This window comes from Bemisia tabaci, chromosome 2, assembly GCF_918797505.1.
Source record: "Bemisia tabaci chromosome 2, PGI_BMITA_v3".
NCBI classification, from domain to species: domain Eukaryota; kingdom Metazoa; phylum Arthropoda; class Insecta; order Hemiptera; family Aleyrodidae; genus Bemisia; species Bemisia tabaci.
In genome coordinates this window covers 25,321,553-25,343,880 of record NC_092794.1, presented here as the reverse complement: position 1 = coordinate 25,343,880, position 22,328 = coordinate 25,321,553, and the positions used below count along the sequence as shown (strand labels likewise).

General features: G+C 41.8%; 1 protein-coding gene across 11 annotated transcripts in view; it reads left to right on the top strand.

Moving 5' to 3' along the window:
• Positions 1-833: 833 nt before the first annotated feature.
• The window catches only part of LOC109044656 (tropomyosin-1, isoforms 9A/A/B), a 115,153-nt gene continuing 93,658 nt past the window's right edge, over positions 834-22,328 (top strand). For 8 of the 11 annotated variants that reach the window (XM_072297020.1, XM_019062712.2, XM_019062728.2 and 5 more), the window contains exons 1-2: positions 835-1,000; positions 14,782-15,048. In XM_072297020.1, the coding sequence (XP_072153121.1) occupies positions 14,809-15,048 (240 nt within the window). In that variant the 5' untranslated portion in view covers positions 835-1,000; positions 14,782-14,808. Of the gene's footprint in view, positions 1,001-14,781; positions 15,049-22,328 lie in introns of all 11 variants that reach the window. The other 3 variants (XM_019040050.2, XM_072297021.1, XM_072297024.1) reach the window with 1 other exon arrangement.

Genomic DNA, 22,328 nt, shown 5'->3' with positions numbered 1-22,328 from the left:
GTGGTCAGCAGCGGTCGGCGTGAAGCGCATAGCGCCTACAAGACTGCATGAATACTTCACGCATTGCGTCATTAAACACAGTGCGGTCAGTAGCGGTCGGCGCGGCGTGAAGAGCATAGCGCCTACAAGACTGCATGAATACTTCACGCATTGCGTCAAACACAGTGCGGTCAGTTTGTTCTTTCATAATTTTTTCGTTCATTTCTTATAAATGGAAGGCCTTGTTCACATAGAGAGAGGTTCACGGAACTTAACTTTCGCGCAAAGTTCCGTGAACTTTTGCTGGTAATGTTGACATGGCTTCGCAAAAAATGTGTCCAACACGAGTACACGCGTCTTATGCACCCTCCTCGCTGCACGATCACTTGATGGTTTTTATTAATGTTTCAAAAGTAATGAGAAGGGGGCGGAAAAATACAGGCGACCCATGGGCGGCAAGTAAGTAGGTGAAAAGTAGGTGAAAGCGGGTGGCTGCGATGGACAAAGAAGGTAGATAATAGTTAACTGACGGCAACCCACGGGAGACCCTACAGGTAGTCCATCATTTTCTCCCTTATTCTATAAGAGCCACTGTCACCCCGACCGCAACAGGATCGCTCCGTACCCCCCCCCCCCCATGTCTTCTTTGTCTACAGCTTTGTCTATCAATTTCGCCAATCAGCCTGCTGGAAATACACGGTAGACTGATGGAACTCACCTGGTGTTTTGAATGTTCTGGAATGACGCGACGTGGTTGTTTCCTGGCGGGGCTCAACCCCAGCCCCAGCGGACGTCGGGTGCTCTCCCGCTAAGGCCAGGCGAAAGCTGATCTCGGCGCGGGGACCTTGACGGCGGCGGCGTCGGAGGCGCGCGCGGCGGCGTCCCCTAGCCGAAAAGCCGAGCCGCTCCGTTTCAGCGCCGTCTCACGTCAGTTTGTTTTCGAACACCGCGGTTCACGTGTCGCGTTTTCAGTTCGCGTCCTAGTGCTTTTTTGTTGATTTTTCGTTTTTTTCTTTTTTCGGTAAGTCATCTCCTCGCCTTGCCGAGATCTCTCTAATTTGTCGTGTGCTAAGTGGCGTGACTTCGACCTTTGTGTCCATAAATTTTCTTGGGGGTTGTCCCGTTATTTCGGGGTGCTCTGTTATCAGAGGGGGCGGCATTACTATCGCCAAAATTTTTGGATTTTCTCTGGATATGACTGATGTTGACGTAGAACTTCCAAGTGCTTTAAATTTTTTGTGCCTTTGAGTATTTTTATTTTAGAATCGACACGATGGTCGGTATTTCTTTTTGCATTTAAAACAAAACTTAACCTTATAAGTTTGGATATTCTAAATTTTTGAGTGTTCAAACCATCTGAACTTTCAGTTCTCAAATAAAAAAATAAAAGAGATTTTAATTTCCGTGTGATCATCCCCCAATCACGAGTTCGCTTGGGGGTTACCTCCTCCTGGAAAAAAAATTGAAGTATTAATGTTGCTATGATTATCATTGCGACTGACGATTGCAAACTCGAAGTCTCTAGGAAGATGGGAGACACAATTTTTGAAATTGTTGAATACTTGTGAACTTAATGAGCTTCCCTTTGAGACGAATACTTGTATTAATCGGTCGAAGAAAAGAAAGAAATAGAAAAGAAAAGAAGAAGGGGGAAAAAGTACCCAATAATTTTTTTTTTTTAAAAAAAAATTAGTCCTGCAGTTATTTATTTACTTTCTAGATTCGTTTTTCAAAAGGTGAACTTTTTGGCTAGATCATCTAAGTAAAGAGTTCCTAAATCAATGGTCATTCAATGATCTCTGATTTCGGGAAAAGTAGGTGATACTGATGATCGATTTTTGCCTTGTGAGTTTTGACTTGTGACGCTTCACCGCAAGGACTAAGCTCTTTAAATGTAACCAATAATAAAACAAACATAATACTTTGATTCTAAATGTCCCACACGCATTAACAATTTCATAATCACTTAAACCATTAATCATAAGGAAAAAAGCAGCATTTGCTGAGAAAAAGAGGGAGCACTTAATGATCCCACCTCTATTAATCTCCACCCAGACAATTTTTAAACTCTTCCAATTAGACTCTACCGAACAATTCGCACAATCAATAAAAATTCGAGCGTTTTATATAAGAAATGATATCAAATATGTAGGTGCACAGACTTGAGTGTCTTCGTTCTATTCTTTGAACGAAATTTAAACAGAATTTGTCAAATGTATTTGACCTACATTCTTGATGTAATGATTGAAGTATGTTCGTTGTGTTTCTCCTCTTTTTCTTTCAGCGGTGGTATTATTTTTTATGGTCCAGTTACACGATCAAATTGAGCCATTTAAATTGAAGCTCTGATTGGTGGAAAAAGACCTGAGGTGAGGATGCGACCAATGAGGGGCCCAATTTGATGGCTCAATTTGATCCTGTAACTGGACCTATACTGTCTTCGATTTAGTTTTATTAGCTGACCTCCTACACCTCATTTACCGTCTCGTAAAATTTAGACACACTTACAGGTTGTTTTAGATTAGTATTCCGTATTTTGAGAAACAGCTGTTAATATAAATCAATAATATTTTCCTCGATCACACAGCCAACCAGTACTCGAGTGCTGAAATAAAGGATCTCTTTGACTCTTAATCACCGCACTTCTTTCATTTATTCAAGGTATTATCGGAACTTCAACCGCGGATTGTGCGGAAACGGTGACCCGCGGAGAGTTGGCTAAACGGGTTTGATGCAGTACAAAAATTGGAAATCTAACAGGTCCCACATTCCCATTAGGAGTGTGCTAATGTACCATCAATCTAATGACATGCCCTCAAATGTTTTGGAATTCTTCCTCCAAGAAAAGTTGGTTTGCCCCGGACAAGTCCCCCCCCCCCCGGGTTCTGTCAGAATGGCACCCCTGTCCCGACTCCTTCAGTATATGGCAAAACGTGCCTCAACTTAAAAACTCAAAATTGCCCCCCCCCCCCCTTCATAGAGAGCTTGGAGCTCTCTCTAGTTTGGGTTAATTTTGGCCCTAGTTGCTGGACAAACAACCACCTCACTTGGTTAGTTTACATCCATGCTCCAGACTTTCAAATTTTCAGGGATTGAGGCCAAGTGGAGTCTGTTTCTGTTGAGCCACTCGCCCGTTCCTTGAAACTTTTTCACCACCACCAGGATTTGAACCCGGAATTTCTAGGTCTAGAGTCAGACGCACTGACCGCCGCGGCGGTCAGTGCGTCTGACTATAAAGGGTCTCTAGTTCACATCTGGACTACATTTTGCTATTCAGAACTACAATTTCTAGCTCACTTTAGAAACAACGTAGTTACCAATGGTTTCCCTGTGTATATACGTGTTTTTACGCATGAGCCAGGATTTGTAGTTTTTAATTGCAAAATGAAGTCCATTTATCTGTTGCTTGGTGGGCAGTCGAGCAGATATGAACAACAGGAAGTTTTTGCTGACATTTCGTGATGGAGGTATTTGGTGGTTGGGCTCTACAAATAACCGTGTGACATCATAGGAACGCTCGACCCGGAGCTAACTGGCGCCCGTTCAACGGGACGGTATTTTCGTATCGTACTTGAAGGGCTGGCTGATTCTCCATTCGTGTTGCCGAACCGTCGTGATCTCACGTCGAACCGAGTTGAGAATTTCAAACTAACGAAATATAACGAGTAGAAAGCAAAAAGTGACAACAGTGATCTTTGTCCTGACTTCTACTAGGATGGATCTAGATTACGACCCTTGTAGTTTGGCGGGTCATGGCTGAACAGTGGCATATTTAGCTTGCCCTCTGGGTCCCAATTTCCACGTCCTCTACTCAGCTCCAGAGACAACGCATATTTTGGCAACCCTGCACTCTTATCCTCTCCAGAGTGTAACAATTAGGCTCGAAAGTTACGCTGTGATTTGTCTAATGATGCATGACTGATTACCAAAGTGACGAAGAAGTGGTCCAGCAAAACTAACCAAACTTGGAAAAACTTGTAAATTAGATTGCTCATATTTGGGCTGCGTTAAGCAGAAACGAACTAAGGCACATAAGCTATTATCAATTCAATTTTTTACGTAAAAACGGTTGTGCGAAAATTTTGTGAGCAAAGGACCTTATTCAAAATCGGCCATTTCCAACCTCGGCCAAATCTTCGTAATATTTTCAGGGTTGATAGAGGACCACTTTCCGAGTCCAAAACACTGACGATTTTTGAATTTGGATTATTAGGGGAGGAGGGGGAGGGGGTTAAAGTTAAAACTTTAAATTGGCATATCTTGTGAACGGTTTATCGTAGAGGGATGATCTTGGTCTTAAAATTTAGAGAAAATTATCAGATTTCAGCTGATATTCACGAAATCGGTCAATTTTGAAATTTTCAACCATTTTTGCCACGTTACCCTTAGCTCAAAATTTCAATTTTTTACATTTTGAGCTGCACCGTTGACGGGAACGCACGAAAAATTACACAATTTTTTTTATGAAAGTAGACAGTCTAAGCTTTAAAACAAGCTCAAGATCATCCAGGGGAAACGATTTGGACAGCAGTTATGATTTTTCAAAGTTGACTTGTCGCGCGCGAACATTTTCAGTCATACTAAAAATTACAATGAAGTTGTGACATTTTTAACAATTTTGAGTACGACGACAATGAAACTCCTCAGTCAGCCATTGTGAAGTGAGGTTAGGTTTCCCGTCGATGCTTTCTAGACTCTAAGCAGCCACAAGATTCCTCTTGGTGGCTCTTTTCAGCCGCTTGAAATTGGCCTGGTGCCACCCCCTTCCTCCCACGCATCCACGGATGCCGACGAAACCTAAACACAGCCCGCGTTAACCTATTTTAAGAGTCTTGCCGTGTTTTTCTCGCAGTCGAGGGCGAGAGCAGTTGGAACTACAGATTCGTAATCGCGCGCTTTCGAGGATATCCGAAACTATTTCAAGTTGGAGTCTAGAGAGAGATAAAACGACCACATTAATGGGTCACGGAGTCAAGCTGTGACAATTCTTGCAAATATTGGTAACACCGTTTTCCCATCGTTTAGATCCCTCTCCACCCCTAGAAGTCTAAATGACCCCGCCCAAAAAATGTGGGGGAGTTCTAAATAAGGCGTGACGCATCCTTCATCCTTAAAATTTTTAATCAATGAATTTTGTGGTGGGAACAGCTATATGTTCCCACCACACCATCTTAGAAGATTTGTTCCTAAACGGCTCAATTTTTCAACATTTTCTCAAAAGACCCTCTGCGGGCCTACTATTGAAATTGATAGGCAAAGCCATGGACAAAGAAGACAAAAGGGATGTGGAGGAATCATATTGGTGGAAGCGAGTGGTAGTATAATGGACAAAAGAGGTAGGTAATAGACTAAGTAACGCCAACCAACAAGATACCCTATAGTTCCATCATTTTCTCCCTTAGTCTGTAGGAGCCACTCAACTTCGACCAATAGGATCGCTCCACTGAAAAAAAAAAAACTCCGGCCGTGGGAGCCGCAATTACGGGCTAAATAGACAATAGGCATACCGTCCGTTCTGGGCTCATAGGCCGAAAATTCCGGCTGCTGGAGGCGTAGCATCGATTGCTTCGGGTTCAGAGGCCGAAGCTACGGCTCCAGCAGCCGAGATTTTCGGCCTTTGAGCCCGAAACGGACGGTGTGTCTATACAGCCCGTAATTGAGGCGCCCACGGCCGGAGTTTTTTTTTTCAGTGTCCAAACTCCCTATGTCTTCTTTGTCTATAGCTTTGTATATCTCTAGACTCATCTTCGGAGCTGCCAAAATCCCTTTTAATATTTTTTGGAACTGGGGAAGGAAGCCCTCGTAGAATCTTGCGGAGTTAATCATTAAACAACTAGAGCGCAACATAGGCCATCTTGAAATTTGACCTACAACAACACCATTCGTAAAAATTCATCTGCTCGAAGGTGTCAAACCCAGACGCAATTATTTTTCCTGGGCAACATTCACTTGGAGTGGACGTCTAGCTTCAGCGGAGCCTGATCAGAGGCCTGCAACAATGAAGTGACAAATATAGGCAGTCTAGGTCGTCAGCTCGGTTGCACTTTGAAGTGACGATTCCGATTTTGCTGACCTTCGAGAGGACTCCCGTAGCGTCGAACGCCCGCTGCTGGTTTTTCAGCCAATTTCATACCGGAGATGGCACAGTTTCAAAGGCTTACACAACCCGCTGTGAAAGCTTGTGTGAAAAAATACTGGAGAAGGTATTGATTTCTGCTTCAAAATTCTGACTTCTTTGTGAGCAGTTATCTCCCTTTGAATCGAGTGGATTGAAGAAATCTTTCATTCCTGAGTACCTAACTTTAAAAATGTCAGATACTCAGAGGGTTACCAATACTCCATTACCTCCCTCTTACGTTGCAATGTGGTATCGACTAGGGATGTTTTGAAAAATGGTGGCATTGCTTTATTTAAATCGTAGCTATTCCAGGGCCGGATTAAGGGGGTGGCCACATGGGCCGCGGCCCATGGCGGCAAATCTAAGGGGCGGCAAAAATTTGCAATTTTTTTAAAGTGTAGGTATAAAAAAAAATCGGATTTATAAAAACAAAATTACAAACGAGAAAAGGCGACAATATCTCTCATTTCCTGTGAGTATAGTAATTTCTAATTTTGTCGTCTCTTAGTGATACAAGAGACATCAACTTCAATAACTCGAGTTATGAGAGAGACCAAACACGGAATTTGGCCTGGAACGGCGCGACTTAGAGAGAAATGATAACGAGGACTTGAGATGAAAAGGAGAAGCAGTCGCGTCGGCGCGGCGCGGCGATCGGCATGTAACACATATTAGCGCCTACAAGACTGCACGAATACTTCACGCATTGCGTCCAACACGGTGCGGTCCGCGCGGCGCGGCGGCGGAAGTTAAAATCATTGAACCACATTTATGTTTGTTCTTTCATAATTGTTTCGTTCATTTCATGTAAATGGAAGGCCTTGTCCACACAGAGATAGGTTTACGGAACTTAACTTTCGCGCAAAGTTTCGTGAACTTTTGCTGGTAGTGTTGACAAGGCTTTCCCGAAAAATGTGTTCAACATGAGTAAACGCGTCTTATGCACCCCTCCCCCGCTGGCACGTTAATTTGATGGTTTTTATCGAGTTTCAAAACGAATGAGAAGGGGGCGGCAAAATATAGGCGGCCCATGGGCGGCAAGTAGGTGAATCCGGCCCTGCTTGCTTAAAAATTTCGTCAGCTACGGGCGTGATTTTACAGGAATAATGTTTCTAACTAGGGTCGTTATTTAAAAATAATAAACAAATTACAATAATGAATTGTATTCGCTATATGTACACAACTGCACAGATCATGAATCGCGGCAGCGCAGAGGGACTGCACGATTGAAAGTGTTCACTCGGCGGGACGGATACTTTCGGACGCCATCTTGGCTTCCTTGTCGATGCGCGCCTGAATGAAAGCTCCGAATACTGAACTTTGAACACATTTTTTTGTAAGATAATAACGTTTTTATATTTTGGGGAAATTCCTGTTAACTAAGAGCACTCTCTACTTTTCAATGATGCAAACTTTAAAAATTACCTAAGAAGCTAAATTGCTGAGCGGAAGCTTCTTCCTTCAGATGATTCAGAAAGTTCTCAGACTGTGCCCAACAGAGCGATGAAAAAACTGTTGTCTCGTAGCACGCTTCTCTAATCAACCATCCGCGGGAGTCTCCGCGACAATTATTCGACGAGGAATTAGTAAAAAAACTCAGAGGTGAAATATTGTTTACTCTTTGCCGAGCACGGCTGCACGAATCAACGTGGAATTTATGCAAAACGTGTTCCAGCGCTGATTACGCTTCAGCTAAAGAATTTCAGGTCGTCATATTTTTGAAGGAAACTTCAATTTAAACAAATTGAAATTAAAATACAATAGCTTCTCGGTAAAATTTGTGGCAGAATCCAGGAAACGGGGGAAAGTTTACCCTTGGCAGCAATTCCCAGATTGAGGACACAAAAGTTGAGATTTCAACAAAACCGCCACTTCAGCTTGCCGGTACCAAGAGCGTTTCATTTTGAACGCTTGTGACATAATTAATAATGGGAAGGACTGACCTATGGGGCGGGGAGGCGATCGCCCCCTATAACAATTTCCCGCGGAGATCCTGAAGGGGCCCCCGCGGCGAATTTTTTTCGAGTTATCGGTTTTTTCCCCGTAATGTTGTAATTTTCCTATCCTTTTCAGTCACTAAAAGGCCCCAAAATCCTTAAAAATTTGTCTCTAAGAGACATGAAAGGTCGCCTAAAGCTTATGTGCGTTGAAGGGGCCCCTGAAGAATCCTGAGAGTTGGTTATTTTGAAGTTCAAGTACTGTAGAATTTAACTCCAATAATGCTTAAAATTGCGTTTAAAAATTGTGAAATTTTCAAAATTTACCGGGGGAGGGCCCCCGGACCTTCTTAGAGGGGCCTTTCGAACGATAGGAGGGGTCCCCACATTTAGGTCGCCTCCTAACTTTTCGACTACCAGTCCACCCCATGGGCGTAACACTAACAACGACCGTTCAGCTGTATTTTGTACTCATATGAGCTTTTTCCCTCTGTATTGAGATTTTCAGCTTTATGCTGATTTTTAAACGCACATTGTCTAAAAAAATTCCAACTTACTGTCTTACGACCCGTGCGTCCGCCGCAATCAGTTTGTGTAAACTAATTTTTATCCATTTCTGATGCCTTCGTGGCACTAGCGCTAATTGGCGTGCGGCTTTCGTGATGCCTTGCATTATTGATCCAACCGAATTCAAAGAACGTAAGCAATTGTGGAACCTATATAGCTTCCTGGCACCTGATATGCATTGAACTCATGCGCTGTCCATTGTTTCGCACCTCAGCACTTATCGTGGTCATTGCTCATTGCGTAATTATCTCGGTATTCGTCGTTGCCACCCTCGAAAAACGAACGAGACGGCAGGCTCCAGGCAATGCACCTGAGACTGGCACAGAGGCAACACTGACGCCATGAACTAATTGAGACGGCTCCTGTAATTACGCTGAAGGGACGTGATGGCATGCTTATTTCTGGATGGGGATTCGTGGTTACGTTTCACGTGTACCTAATCCAGAGACAAGAGACCCTCCACCGCAGTGTTTTGGAAATGGTGGCAGCTTTTACTTTCGGGGCTTCAACATTCAACTGTTGACCTACCTACTTTGTCGCACTGAAAAAAAAATCTCGGTGTATTCACTAAGAAAAGGGTAAAATTACCAAGAATTCAGGGTTCTATTTGATCCCAGCTTTTTCTTGGTAAAATTACCATTTATGGAATTGGTAATTTTACCGACAAATTTCGGTAAAATTACTGACTTTCTCGGTAATTTTACTGTACCCCGGTAAAAACGCCAATATTTTTTATCGACTGTGGTAGAATTACCGAGATAAAATGGCAAAGTTACCGGGAATTGATTACCAATAAAAGTGGTATTCTTATCTGAGAAAAACAGTAAAAATACCGGTTTTTAGGTAAGCTTACCAGTATGTCTTGGTAAAATTACCAATAATTTGTAAAAAAAAAAAGTGAGATGGTAAAGGTACCAACGGATCGACCTTGGTAAAAACGCCGAGAATTATTTTTTCAGTGATGGTTAACAACGAATTGACAGTTTTGTTATGCGGACGAAGCGAAGTTTGGGAAATTTGTTGGGCTCATGACGTCACCTGAAGCTCATAATCCACTGAGTAGGTAGGTCAACAGCCGAAAAAAGAGTGATGACTGTTGCGCCCTTATAATTACCCATAGGGAAGTGTTGAATCCCCGAAAGTAGAAGCTTCCACCTGTCGCCAAGAGGCCAGTGGGCGGTCTCTTGTCTCTGATCCACCCCAACATAAAGGCATTTTGTCATTTAAAGTAAAAACCGCGAACATAGGCAGATCCAGACAGGCTGAACGGGGAGGCGAGCAGGAGGGGGGCCAGGAGACACAGTGGGCCAGAAAGCGTCTTTAGCAGCGCTTAATCGATAACTCCCGCTGGACCAGACATATCGTTCAAAACATGATGATTTCCAAGGTAAATTGATCAGCTCTTTCCAAATTTTGTGTCAAAATAGCCGGCAAAAACGTCTAAATCTACGTTTTATACGTTGGAAGCCGAAGAAATTGCTCGATAAATCAGAGGGTCTTATATTTCTATATGAAATGGGGGGAAAACACAATCATCAAACAGAAAAACGTAATCTCATATTTTAACTTTCAAATTCCATTGCTAGGAGAATATTTTCGCTTTAACAGAGCCAAAAAATATTGATTTTTAAAATTTTATTTTATTTTGAAAACTGCCAGTACGCCCCTATGCGTTTCACGTCAATCAGCGACGGCACTATGTTTAGCGCAATGCGTGAAGCATTCCTGCGCTCCTGTAGGCGCTATTATGCTGGTCGCGTCGACCGGCGCGGCGACGGCACTGTGTTTGGCGCAATGCTTGAAGTATTCCTGCACTCTTGTAGGCGCTAATATGCTGGTCACGTCCGTCGACCGGCGACTGCACTTTGTTTGGCGGATTGCGTGAACTATTCTTTATCTCGTTTTGAACCGCTCCTTGCGTAAATTGTTTTTACATAAGATTTTGAAGAAAAAGATTAGACGTTTTTTCTAGCTCAGACCCTTTCCAGTGACCCATTTGATTAGGGACTATCCCATTGCTTGGGTTGAAATACACTCACAATAGTCAGTCTAAACCGAATTTAGGTATAGTTGTCATTCAAGTGAGGCAAAAGCTAACCCTTCTAAATATCCCTAAAAAATTTGAATCAATGATATTTCATGAAAAACAGGAAAACTCTAATCTAGGTTCGTATGCCGAGAGTTTCAAACAAATGATTTTGGATTATGACTGGTAAACAAATAAAAATGATCGATCAAATTGGTCCTTGATTTTTCCAATTTTTTTTTCATGCAGGTATTCCGGAGTGAAGGAATTATGAAAATGTCCATAAATCCTTGCTTTTTGTGACTATTTCGTTTGTTTATGTGAACTTCATTTTGCAAATAGGGACTAAAATTTCCGGCTCATCGGTATGAGCGCTTATGTGCATTGGAAAATTAATGACACATAGGTACGTTGTTTCTTAACTGAGCTAGAAATTATAATTTTAAAATGGTGCAATGAAAAAACCTCGACAATGGAGTTTGATGCGAGAAGAGCGGGAAAAGATTAACTGAGGGCCGTTTGCCGCTTATCAATAGATTGATTACAATTGATTTTGGTGGTAATCAAGTCGCAGTGGTTGACCAGCACACAGCGATGATTTCAATTTTGGAAAATTCAATGTTTGGCTCTTATTAACTGGGGCTTACTCGTAAGTTGAGAGTTCTTTGAAATCATCCAAACTGTAATCCAAAAAAATAAAAACCGTTTTACCCATACATTTCTAATTTTCAGGTCAAGTTCTCGATAGTATTTGCGAAAGAATTCTGTAAAAACACTGTCCCAAGGTACACAAATTTTCCTGCTATGATACGTTGTTTCCAAAAAATGTGAAATGGCGTTTACGGCGTTTTCGCGTTGCACGGCGGAATAGGGCTCACGTCATAATGCACTGAGTTCCGTTCGGCAGAAATACGTCCGATTCATGTCGATCGAGTCCATCCCGGCGTGTTTTTTGACCTTCTTTACCTTTTACAACTGTTTTTCGTCCTCCGACACATGCTTTCCGAACTCAGTCACCGGAAAGGTCTTCTAAATTTGACTAATATCCATGCTCGAGCCTGTGCGAGACGCGTCCGTCGCTGGTCGCACGTCAACCGTGGAGCGCCACCGCGTGGCGGGAGGTAGAGGGGGGGGGGGGGAGTTTGATCCAGTGAGTTATTAGTGTCCATATTTGGTCCGCTGTTTACTTTTACCGTGTTCAAGTGATTCAAGTGAAGCTGAGGTCTCGGCCGATGGACCGATGCGTTGCCGGCGCCAAAGCGCCGGCGACGCCGCATTTTGGCACAGTTGTCAGATTTCGCTCGCAAATCCAAGAAATCGACCACCAGACGGTGTCTGACATTGAGGAGGTCTTTTCATCAAAACTTCACGTAGGACACGGTTGACACATTAAAACTTTCCGCATTCTACTCGTAAAGTATAGCAAAAGGTTTTTCATCGGCCAAAGTGCAAAACCGCACGTATCCCTATGGCGATGTTTCAAAATTTCCCCAAAATCGAAATGCAAATCCAAGAAATCGACCACCAGACGGTGTCTGACATTGAGGAGGTCTTTTCATTAAAACTTCACGTAGGGCACGGTTGACACATTAAAAATTTCCGCATTCGACTCATGAAGTATAGCAAAAGGTTTTTCATTGGCCAAAGTGCAAAACCGCACGTATCCCTATCGCGATGTTTCAAAATTTCCCCACTCACGTGGAGGAGGAACTTCGTGCGTTGGGCCCCTAGTTTAGGTCAAATGGATTTCTTAAGTTTTGTTCAGTTGTCTTAAGTTTCTTAAGTTTAAGATCTTACCTACATCCGAAACCCTGATATCTAGCTGCCAAAGGTCGGATCACACATCTGAGGCACCTTGGTACTCCGGTTGAAACTTTTCTAGAGTCAACCGAAAAACACAAAATCCTCAAAAAGTTTGCACCGCAAACAACACCAATCGTTTAAATGCATGCACATTGTATCATCCTCATTTCTTCGACGCGTCGTACTTTCATTAATATTCCTTCAAATTCTATCCAACGACATATTCAACAGTTCCCCACAATTTTGGGGATTGTAAGGGCAGGGGGGGGGGGGGGGGAGGGCTCTGTCGATCGTTGCGTAATTAGTAAGAGGAGCTCCGGGGCGGTGTTACGAATTCTTACGTGAGGAAAAGGGGGGATCAAAAATGCCAAAAAAGCACTTTATGTTATTCACGAACGCGTTTTTATGGATAAATTCTGAAAGCTTTCGATGAGTTCACCTTGTTGTATATGAAACGATAATGAGACGAGTCTCGAAAGAATTTAACCGGACTAAATTATGCAATTAGTAACTATAATTTGTGGCTCATCCGTATATAAAACACCTGTGCACAGGTAAACACATACGTTGTTTCTAAGATGAGCTAAAAATTGTAGTCCCTAATAGCAAAGTGTAGACCAATTCTTATCCTGCACAGTGGTTCACTAGGATCTAAGTTTCCCAAAAATCCGGGGCGGGGGGGGGGGGGGGGCGCACAGTGGATCGAGTCAATAAGAGGACATGAAATTTTTCACTAAAACTGCAAATTTCAATGCTTATTTTGTTCCATTTTAAATTTCAACGGGTGCTCATAGAATAAAATTTCACCAGGAAACCAGTTGCACCATTATTAAAACCTTGATGTTCTGTATAAACGGAGTTATAAGCGTCTAAAGTTTCCAAATGTCCGACCTCTCCTATTGACTCGATCGACTGTGGGACGCTTTGGCGACGCTGGAGCGTACATTTGTCCACTGCTCCAGTGGCTCCTGCCGCCTGCCCCGGTGCCCTGTCCTGTCCCAGTCTCGAACCTATATGTCAAGGTCACTCGCCTCCCCCCCCCCCCCCCAATTCCGACTACTACCCTACAATTTGATGAAACACAATAGACACATATCTCTGTTGCCTGCGGATTTTACAGCATATCCTGATTTTGAACTCCTGATATGCAGAGTCGGGCTCAAAGGTTGAAAATCAGTAATTATAGATCGCATTTACCAAAAAGGAACCAGCGCGATAACACTGTTTTCAAAATCGTGCAACTTCTTCTATTCCTTTGAAAATACTTATTAATATATGTACAGTATTCAAATTTACGCAATTATTTTCCTTTGAAATTAACAATTTTTTTGCCAGAAGAAAAAACAATTTGCAATTCTCGGAGACTTTTTAGATAATCATGAAGAAGAAGCATTTTTGCATTACTGCAATCACGCTGGTTCCTTCTTTACTAATTGCGATCCATCATAGGGCCGGATTTTCCTACTTGCCGCCCATGGGCCGCCTGTATTTTGCCGCCCCCTTCTCATTCGTTTTGAAACATCAATAAAAACCATCAAATGAACGTGCCAGCGGGGGAGGGGTGCATCAGACGATCAGACGCGTTTACTCGTGTTGAACACATTTTTTGGGAAAGCCCTGTCAACACTACTAGCAAAAGGTCACGGAACTTTGCGCGAAAGTCAAGTTTCGTAAACCCATCTCTAATGGACAAGGCCTTCCATTCATAAGAAATGAACGAAAAAATTATGAAAGAACAAACACAAAATTTGGTTTAATGATTTTAACTTCCGCCGCCGCGCCTCGCAGACCGCACAGTGTTTGACGTAATGCGTGAAGTATTCGTGCAGTCTTGTAGGCGCTATCCGTTTCACGCTGACCACAATAGCCGAACTGTGTTTGATGCAATGCGTGAAGTATTCGTGTAGTCTTGTAGGCGCTAATATGTGTTACATGCCGACTGCCACGCCGAGGGCTTCTCTTTTTCATCTCAAATCTTCGTCATCATTTCTCCCTAAGTCGCGCCGTTCCGGGCCAAATTGTGTGTTTGGTTTCTCTCTTAACTCGACTAATTAAAGGTGCTGTCTCCTGTATCACTGAAAGACGACAAAATTAGAAATTACTATACTCTCAGGAAATGAGAGATTTACCGAGAAAGTTTAATAATTTTACCGAGATTTCTCGGTAAAATTATCAATTCCATAAATGGTAATTTTACCAAGAAAAAACTGGGATCAAATAGAACCCTGAATTCTTGGTAATTTTACCCTTTTCCTAGTAAATACACCGAGATTTTTTTTTTCAGTGCAAAACAAAACAAAAAGAGTTGAACTGAGCGACATTAATACTCTGTTTTTTTATTTATGTTGCAGTGTCGTTAAAAAAACCAACCAGCCAAAATGGATGCCATCAAGAAGAAAATGCAGGCCATGAAGCTCGAGAAGGACAACGCCATGGAGCGGGCGTTGCTCTGCGAGCAGCAGGCGCGCGACGCCAACCTCCGGGCCGAGAAGGCCGAGGAGGAGGCCCGCGCTCTCCAGAAAAAGATCCAGACCATTGAAAACGATCTGGATCAAACACAAGAACAGTTCATGCAAGTCTCCGCCAAGCTTGAGGAGAAGGACAAGGCGCTCCAGAACGTAAGTCCCTACTCCATTCTTACATATCCCCCACGGTCTCCGTGTCTTAACAGTCATGTCTTGGTTTCGGGTATCGAGGAAAAACAGAGGGTGGCTGCGAGTTAATGATTTGCACCTTACGGCCCACCTGCGGGCCGATTATTGAAACTGATGGACAAAACTGATAGACAAAGAAGACATAGGAAGTATGGAGCGATTCTATTGGTTGAACATGGTTGGTTCTTATAGAGTAAGGAAGAAAATGATGGACTAACTGTCGGGTCTTCAGTGGGCGTTGCCGTTAGTTAGTCTATTACCTACCTCCTATGTCCATTGCCACCACCTGCTTCCATCAATAGGATCCCTCCAAATCCCTTTTGTCATTTATGTCTATAGCTTTGTCTATAGTTTCAATAATCGGCCCGCTGATCGAGTCAGTCAGAAATTTCGAACATGAAATTTTTGACTGAAACTGCAAATTTGTATGTTTATGTCGTCACATTTTAAATAATAAGGGGTGCTACTGAGAGGAAATTTCACGAGGAAACCAGTGAAACTGTTTTTAAAACTTCCATGTTTTGTATAAATTGAGTTATGAGCCTTTAAAGTTTCCAAATTTTGTCCGACCTCTCCCATTGACTCGATCCACTGTGCGGCCCAAGTAACACAATGCGACGAAAATACTGAAACTGCGATTGAGAATTTACAGGCGTCTCGAATTGTGTGAATTTCATCTTTAAAATGATACTAATAGGAAAACTGAGTGCGAGGATATCCTTGGTTTCTAAATTGAACAATTATTGGAGAAAATATGACAAAATAACCTAATTTGCTGAAATACATGTGTTTTACAACTTCAACAACAGTCCAGAACATTAACAATAATTTTTCCATGTAATTGCCATTAGTTGTATTATTTGAAGACGTCGCCTTTGTGTGAGAGAGTGCATTCTAGAGATATCGCTCTGCGGGCTGATTATTGAAATTGATAGACAAAGCTATAGATAAAGAAGAAATAGGGGGTATGGAGCGATCCTATTGGTCGAAATGTGTGATTCTTATTATAGACTGAGGGAGAAAATGATGGACTAACTGTCGGGTGTCTCGTAGGTTGCCGTTAGTTAGTCTATTACCTACTGCCTTTGTCCATTGAAATTACCAACTTCCACCAATAGGCTCCCTCCATATCCCTTTTGTCATCTTTGTCTATAGCTTTGTCTATCAATTTCAATAATCGGCCCGCTGCTGTCCTCCCTTTAGTATGGAAGTCAAAGCTGGAGACTTTCCTCCATGAACGAACTTACATTCTTGAACTGGCATTAATTGAGGACTTTTTCAGTAAAATAACGTATGAGGCTTACAATGATGCTAAGATTGTGCGATTTTTATATCGTTTGCGGCAGATGAAAGTGCTGAAAAATCAGCAATTATTTTCCCTCATTTAAACCCGTATCCTATTTTATCGCTCTACCCGCGCGGCAACGTTGGTGCGGAGTCAGTAAATTATATTGTCTCAGTAACTCGCAGTCGCCTATTAAGTATTTTTCTCTATGGGTTTCGGGTGCATGATCCTGGGTGCACGACTCCGGGGATTGGTTACTAATTCGAGGTGTGCTGAGAGCAAAACATTTCAGTTCATGCCGCACACCGAATTTTTTGGTTCAGAAGTCGAGGCTTGCAGTCATAAAAACCGAAGTTCAGTTCTAGTGACCAAAGATTTCAGTCATGAGTATAGTCATAATGAGACTTGTATCCCTCACTGATGACTTTGGTCACCTACTAAAGTTCTGTTCTTGCGACCAAAAACTTCGGTTACCTGCGCCAAAAAGTTGCGTGCACAGTATGAACCGAAGTCTGGTTATTATTACAGTCAAAGTTCTTTCTTGCGCAATGCAATTTAAACTTGTGCATTTCAGAGAAAATTGTAATTATGCGATATGATTATTTCCAAAACATTTTAATAAAAATTGATGTATATACAAGCATAGTTTTTTCGATACAGTGAAAATTGACCCCGGGGCTTAAATTGAAATAAAGAGAGGAGTCAAACCGGGTACACAACTCGGTGACCAGCGCGGGGGAAAAAAGTAAATCATAGTGATTTACTTGCGGGTGGCTGGCCGGCAAATTTACTGTGCGTTAGCAGACGGTATGCTCGGTTTAGCAAACGGGCTAAAATCCCCTTCAATGTTACGAGTATGCAAACCCAAAACCGCAGTGTTTGAATATTTATCGTTCGAGTCGTAGGGGCTGGTTAAGAAGCGCCATCGTATTGAAATGCCGTGAAGAAAATGGCCATGGCTTATTATTGTGGCGGCCAATCACCATCCATCTAGAGCGGCACGTCTCGCGCTCGCCTCTGATTGGTTGACGCACTTCCTCGCCAGAGCATCAGGACCAAGGGAGTGCGTCAGCCAATCAGAGGTGAGCGCGAGACGCGCCGCTCTAGATGGATGGTGATTGGCCGCTACAGTAAAATTGTGGATGGTTTGAAAACCTTGAAGCTTAGCCTACTAAATTTTACAATCAAGTAGATGGAAAAGGTTGTCGGAGTCGGAGAAGTTGTCCAGAAGTGGCGTAAAAGGGTTTCAATAGTTGCGCGTTTATCGACGCAGTGAAACTCCCACTGTCAAATCAATTTGAAAATTTTAAGACAATTTTAACAAACTCAGCCCGGCTCTCCCACGAAACTAGAATGAGCTCGTTTGGTCGAAAACGAAATCCACAACGATTTTTCTGAGATAATTCATGAATATCCTGAATGATTTTAAACCATCGATAGTAGAATCATGTATTTCGGTTGGCTTCCTGAAATACTTAATTAAAATTAAAGGAAGCAGCATTTTTTTTAATTCTTTATTTATTTTTTGTCCGAGAAAAAGTTACCACTGTCCGGCCTATCAGAACCTAGTCATATCATATAAGATGTAATTCCTCTGACAATGTTGCCATCGGTGGAAAAGCTGACCTCACTCAACCATAAAAAAGCTATATAGCTAAAACTCATGCTCCCTGCCCATGGGGCCTACAATTTTAACTTTGCAGATGGATTCATTCTTACTTTTTCCCATTTCCACCCTATTTTTTCTTAGCTTACCTAAAAATACTTTCAATGGAAAACCATTGAAAAATATCAGTTGGTTTTTTTCTAAAAAAGTTAAAGTGAAAATTTTAAGACATATTACAATCAGGCAACAAGAGTTCTCAGTTTCAAAACTGGGATGTGTGATGGCTAAATCTTTTAGGTAGATGATGGAAATTTTATCATCATCATTCATAAAATATGTTGGCACGAGATGACGAGACGAAAATCGCAGATTCCGCCGACTCTCCTGATCTTCCGATCTCCGATTACCATCAAAGAACGTGCTCCAGCGACCTCATCCGTTTTCCATGGTGCAATAATGCATCATTTTCTCCGCATTTTTCTTCCTTGTTTCTTTTTTCCAGCGCGGGGCACCTTTCCTCGTTTCATTGCGATGAAAATTTACCGACGCCATATCTTAATACAGCTGGTGGACCGCAGCACATGATGCATACGTAGATAGAGAGAAAATTGCCAAATCCAACATCTGCAATACAGATTACCGTTAATAATTATTTTCAGCAATAAAGGTAGCTCCTAGATGAAGAGAATATGTTTGATAGAGAAAGCCATGTCTTTTTGAATAGTGTCTTTCAATGCGTCGCACGGTGGATCGAGTCAATAGGAGAGGTCGAACAACATTTGGAAGCTTTAAACGCTTATAACTCCGTTTCTACAAAACTTGCAGGTTCAAAAAGTGATTCTTTTGGTTTCTTCGTGAAATTTTCTTCTGGAGGCACGCCTTTAACTTTCAAATGTGTCGAAATAAACATCAAAATTTGCTGTATAATTCAAAAATTTCCTGTCCTATCTCTCTAATCGACTCGATCCACTATGCGTCGTTCTGGCTCTTCAACTCGCTCCATAAACCGGTGATACTCGATTTCGCCTTCAAGTACCAAGGCAGGCAATTTAAACTACACGCTGACTCGGTGACTCGAAGGCACTGCTGCATGCCGTAGAACCGTAGAACAGGATTATTTTATACCCAGCGTTCAATAGCTTGCACAAATGATATATTGATTCTCGGAAGAATTGGATCATTTAACGGAAAGAGAATTCATACTGGTTCATGATCATCTTGAAACAAGTATCAGGCGAATGGTTACTCTGAAATTCTTGGAAATGAAGAGAAGGCCACACACGTACGATGAGTCAATTTTGAGTTCACATGCACCTTCAAATCGCAGCAGTTTAAAGATGAGAAATACACAATGAAATGTGCCCATGTACACTGCATTATCACCCTTCAAAAACGCGATGAAGAAGTTTGAATTACCTCTATAATTTTTTCCTCTGTTCATGAAAATATTGTATAAATCGACGATGTAATTCCGTAACCACGCATCTTGTTCGCGGTGTTTGAAAATCTCCACTACTATTTTATTTTTAGAAGGAGAACAAATCGATATCATTCCTCGAATTTTTCGCAGAATTTTCTTCACACAGAGGAGAAAGGTCACTTCAGTTTTTAAAAATTGCCGTTGAGTGGTTTCCCGTTTAAAAAATACAGCATGACAGGAAGTCTGCGCCGTCGCAAATCGAGATACGTGGTTCCGGACCTACACCGTCAAAATGCTGGAGCGAGTGGCATAGAGGGCTGACACCAGTGAAAAAGAGGAAAAAGGGAAAGAGGGAATCAATTTTTGCAATTCAAAGTCAAGAATGCCTGGTAAAAATTGGCGATAGGGGCTGCGTTTCAAAATACCATAGGAGTTCTTATAGCCGACTGAAGAGGGCGATAGAAAATCATATAGCTGGCTGTAGAAAGTGGAAAAAATCATACGGCCGGGCTACACGAAGCGATAAAAAATTATACAGCCGGGCTATAGTTCCTATCGCCGGGCTTTACACTTTGTCGCCTGGCTGTTGCTTTTTCGTCATCGGCTATAAAAGGCTATAAGAAATTGTGTAGAAATTCTTGTGCTTTGTAAATCCTTAAGTTTCTACGGAATCACCTTAATATTTACAAAACGCATATTATATTTTCCTTTACTACATTTTTTTTTTTTTTTTTTTTTTTTTTTTTTTTTTTTTTTTTTTTTTTTTTATTTTTATTTTTTTTTATTAATTAAAATGAGAATAATCCATACAGAGTATGCAAACATTTCAAAGTCATGAGTTGAAAAACGCTGATTCCGCGAGTTTAAATATTAGAGCCTAACACAAAGCGGAGCGGCGGCCCACAGGCGCCTACAAACCTAACAGGGATACTTCACGCATTGCGCAATGCGTGAAGTATCCCTGTTAGGTTTGTAGGCGCCAATGCGCGTTCAGCGCTGGCTGCCCGCCCGCCGCCGCGCCGCGTCGCAGCGTACCGCGGCGCTTGAAGCAACTATTTTACACCAGAGGTATTGCACAGTATCATACGAAATTGAAGGCGCTCCAACATATTAGGAATGGAAGGCATCTTTCAAAAGTACGGAACTTTCCTCGCTAATTAAATCAAGATACTGCGGCTCAAAAAGAGAGCGGTAGTCCAAAAACTCACCAAGTCTTAGCATCCGTAATTAGTAACGTTTAGCATACACTTTATCGCCAGGCTGTTGCTTAATCGCCATCGGCTATAAAAGGCTATAAGAAATTGTGTTGCCGGCTGCAGAAGCCATTGGAAATCTTACAGCCGGCTGTAGGTCTATGGTATTTTGGAACACAGATTCTACTGCCAATTTTTACCAGGGATTCAAAAATAATGAAGCGAGGTGAATATATTTAGAAAGCAATAATTGAATGGCTTGGAGGACAATGCGCATGAATTCAGTTTTTGAAAAAAATTAAGTTAATAATGACTTCAAGTAAAACTAGTCTCGACGCATATTCTGTGAAAAATTCGCTCCCAAATTCCAATTTTCAAGCATCAAAAATTCAGGTTGAACTTTTTTCCGCCGTAAGGATCCCTGTAACTTCAAAACTTCCAACACGTATTTCTGGAAACAGCAAAGTTTGCACTTATGCGCCTTGTCCTTTATGCCACTCGATTGTTCTGTTGCGCAGTCTAACATGGACCTCTCGCTCTTCCTGATCGTTCAAAATCACGTGCATTTAAATTGTCAATGACACTATTTTCAGTCTATTCTCCTTAAATTTTGTCTCTATATTAGCTTATATCGATTATGTTAGCATTTTGGTGTTTTGATGAACTTAGAATACTTGAAGTCTTAACGATTTTATCGAGATTAAATTTGTAGGTCCTGGAGGAAGCCATCTCGGAAATATCTCCCGTGATTTACCTATGGACGTGCGTAAAGACGCGCGTACGAAAAAAAGGCCATAATGTACTTTATGGATACTTAGTAAATTTCTTGATTATTCGATGGCTTCTCTAAGTAAGACAGAGATGCGAGTGCTGCGTGTTCGTTCTAAGTTATCTAATACTTCCTAACGCGACGTGACGTTGTTCGTAACGCCAGACTGCAAGGTACATCTATCCCTACTCGATGGATACCCCTATTGCGTCCAAGTAATATGAAGGCGCACAGACATTCTGTGCGCTTTCACTGCACGCATATGCTCGCCTTTTTAGATCGGTACTCGTGCTGCCACTGTAAATTCATTTCTCCCATTTTATTTCCCAAAAATCCTCTCGATCATATCTGAACGTGATACCTTCAATATTATATGGTAAATGCCCCAGTAGCACAGTGCAACGAAAATATTGAAATTGAATTGCAATTTGATTTCAATAAAATTGTAACTTTATTACTATTAAACTGCAATATTCTTTCATAATTGAGTCAATTCATGCCGATTTTAAACTATCGACAAAATCAGCTCCACGTGTGTCAGGAAGATAGGCAATATGCACTGCAATACTGCAATGAAAATAATTGCAACTTATTTAAATGTCGTCGCAATAAGTTTCAGTAAATGGGGCCCCTTCAAATCGGGGCTAGGCAACATACACAACACTCAGTGGAATTGCAATACTTTTAACAATGTACCTAATTGCTACTTATTGCAGTCTGTCCTACTTGGGATACGGGTGGAGTATTTGTAGTCCAAGTATTTAAAGAGGCTCAATTTTCACAAATTCAAATACAAAGAGACTTGAACTGCGCGCTATCTATGAAAATATTTTCATTCTAAATTGACCTCTTTGATAAAATTTGCCGCTTACATTACTTTACTTTTCATTTGAAAATTACCAAGAAGTAAGACAAACTGCTTTGATTTTCGTTCACATTGACCGTGTCAAACAGTCGGATAAAACGAGGAA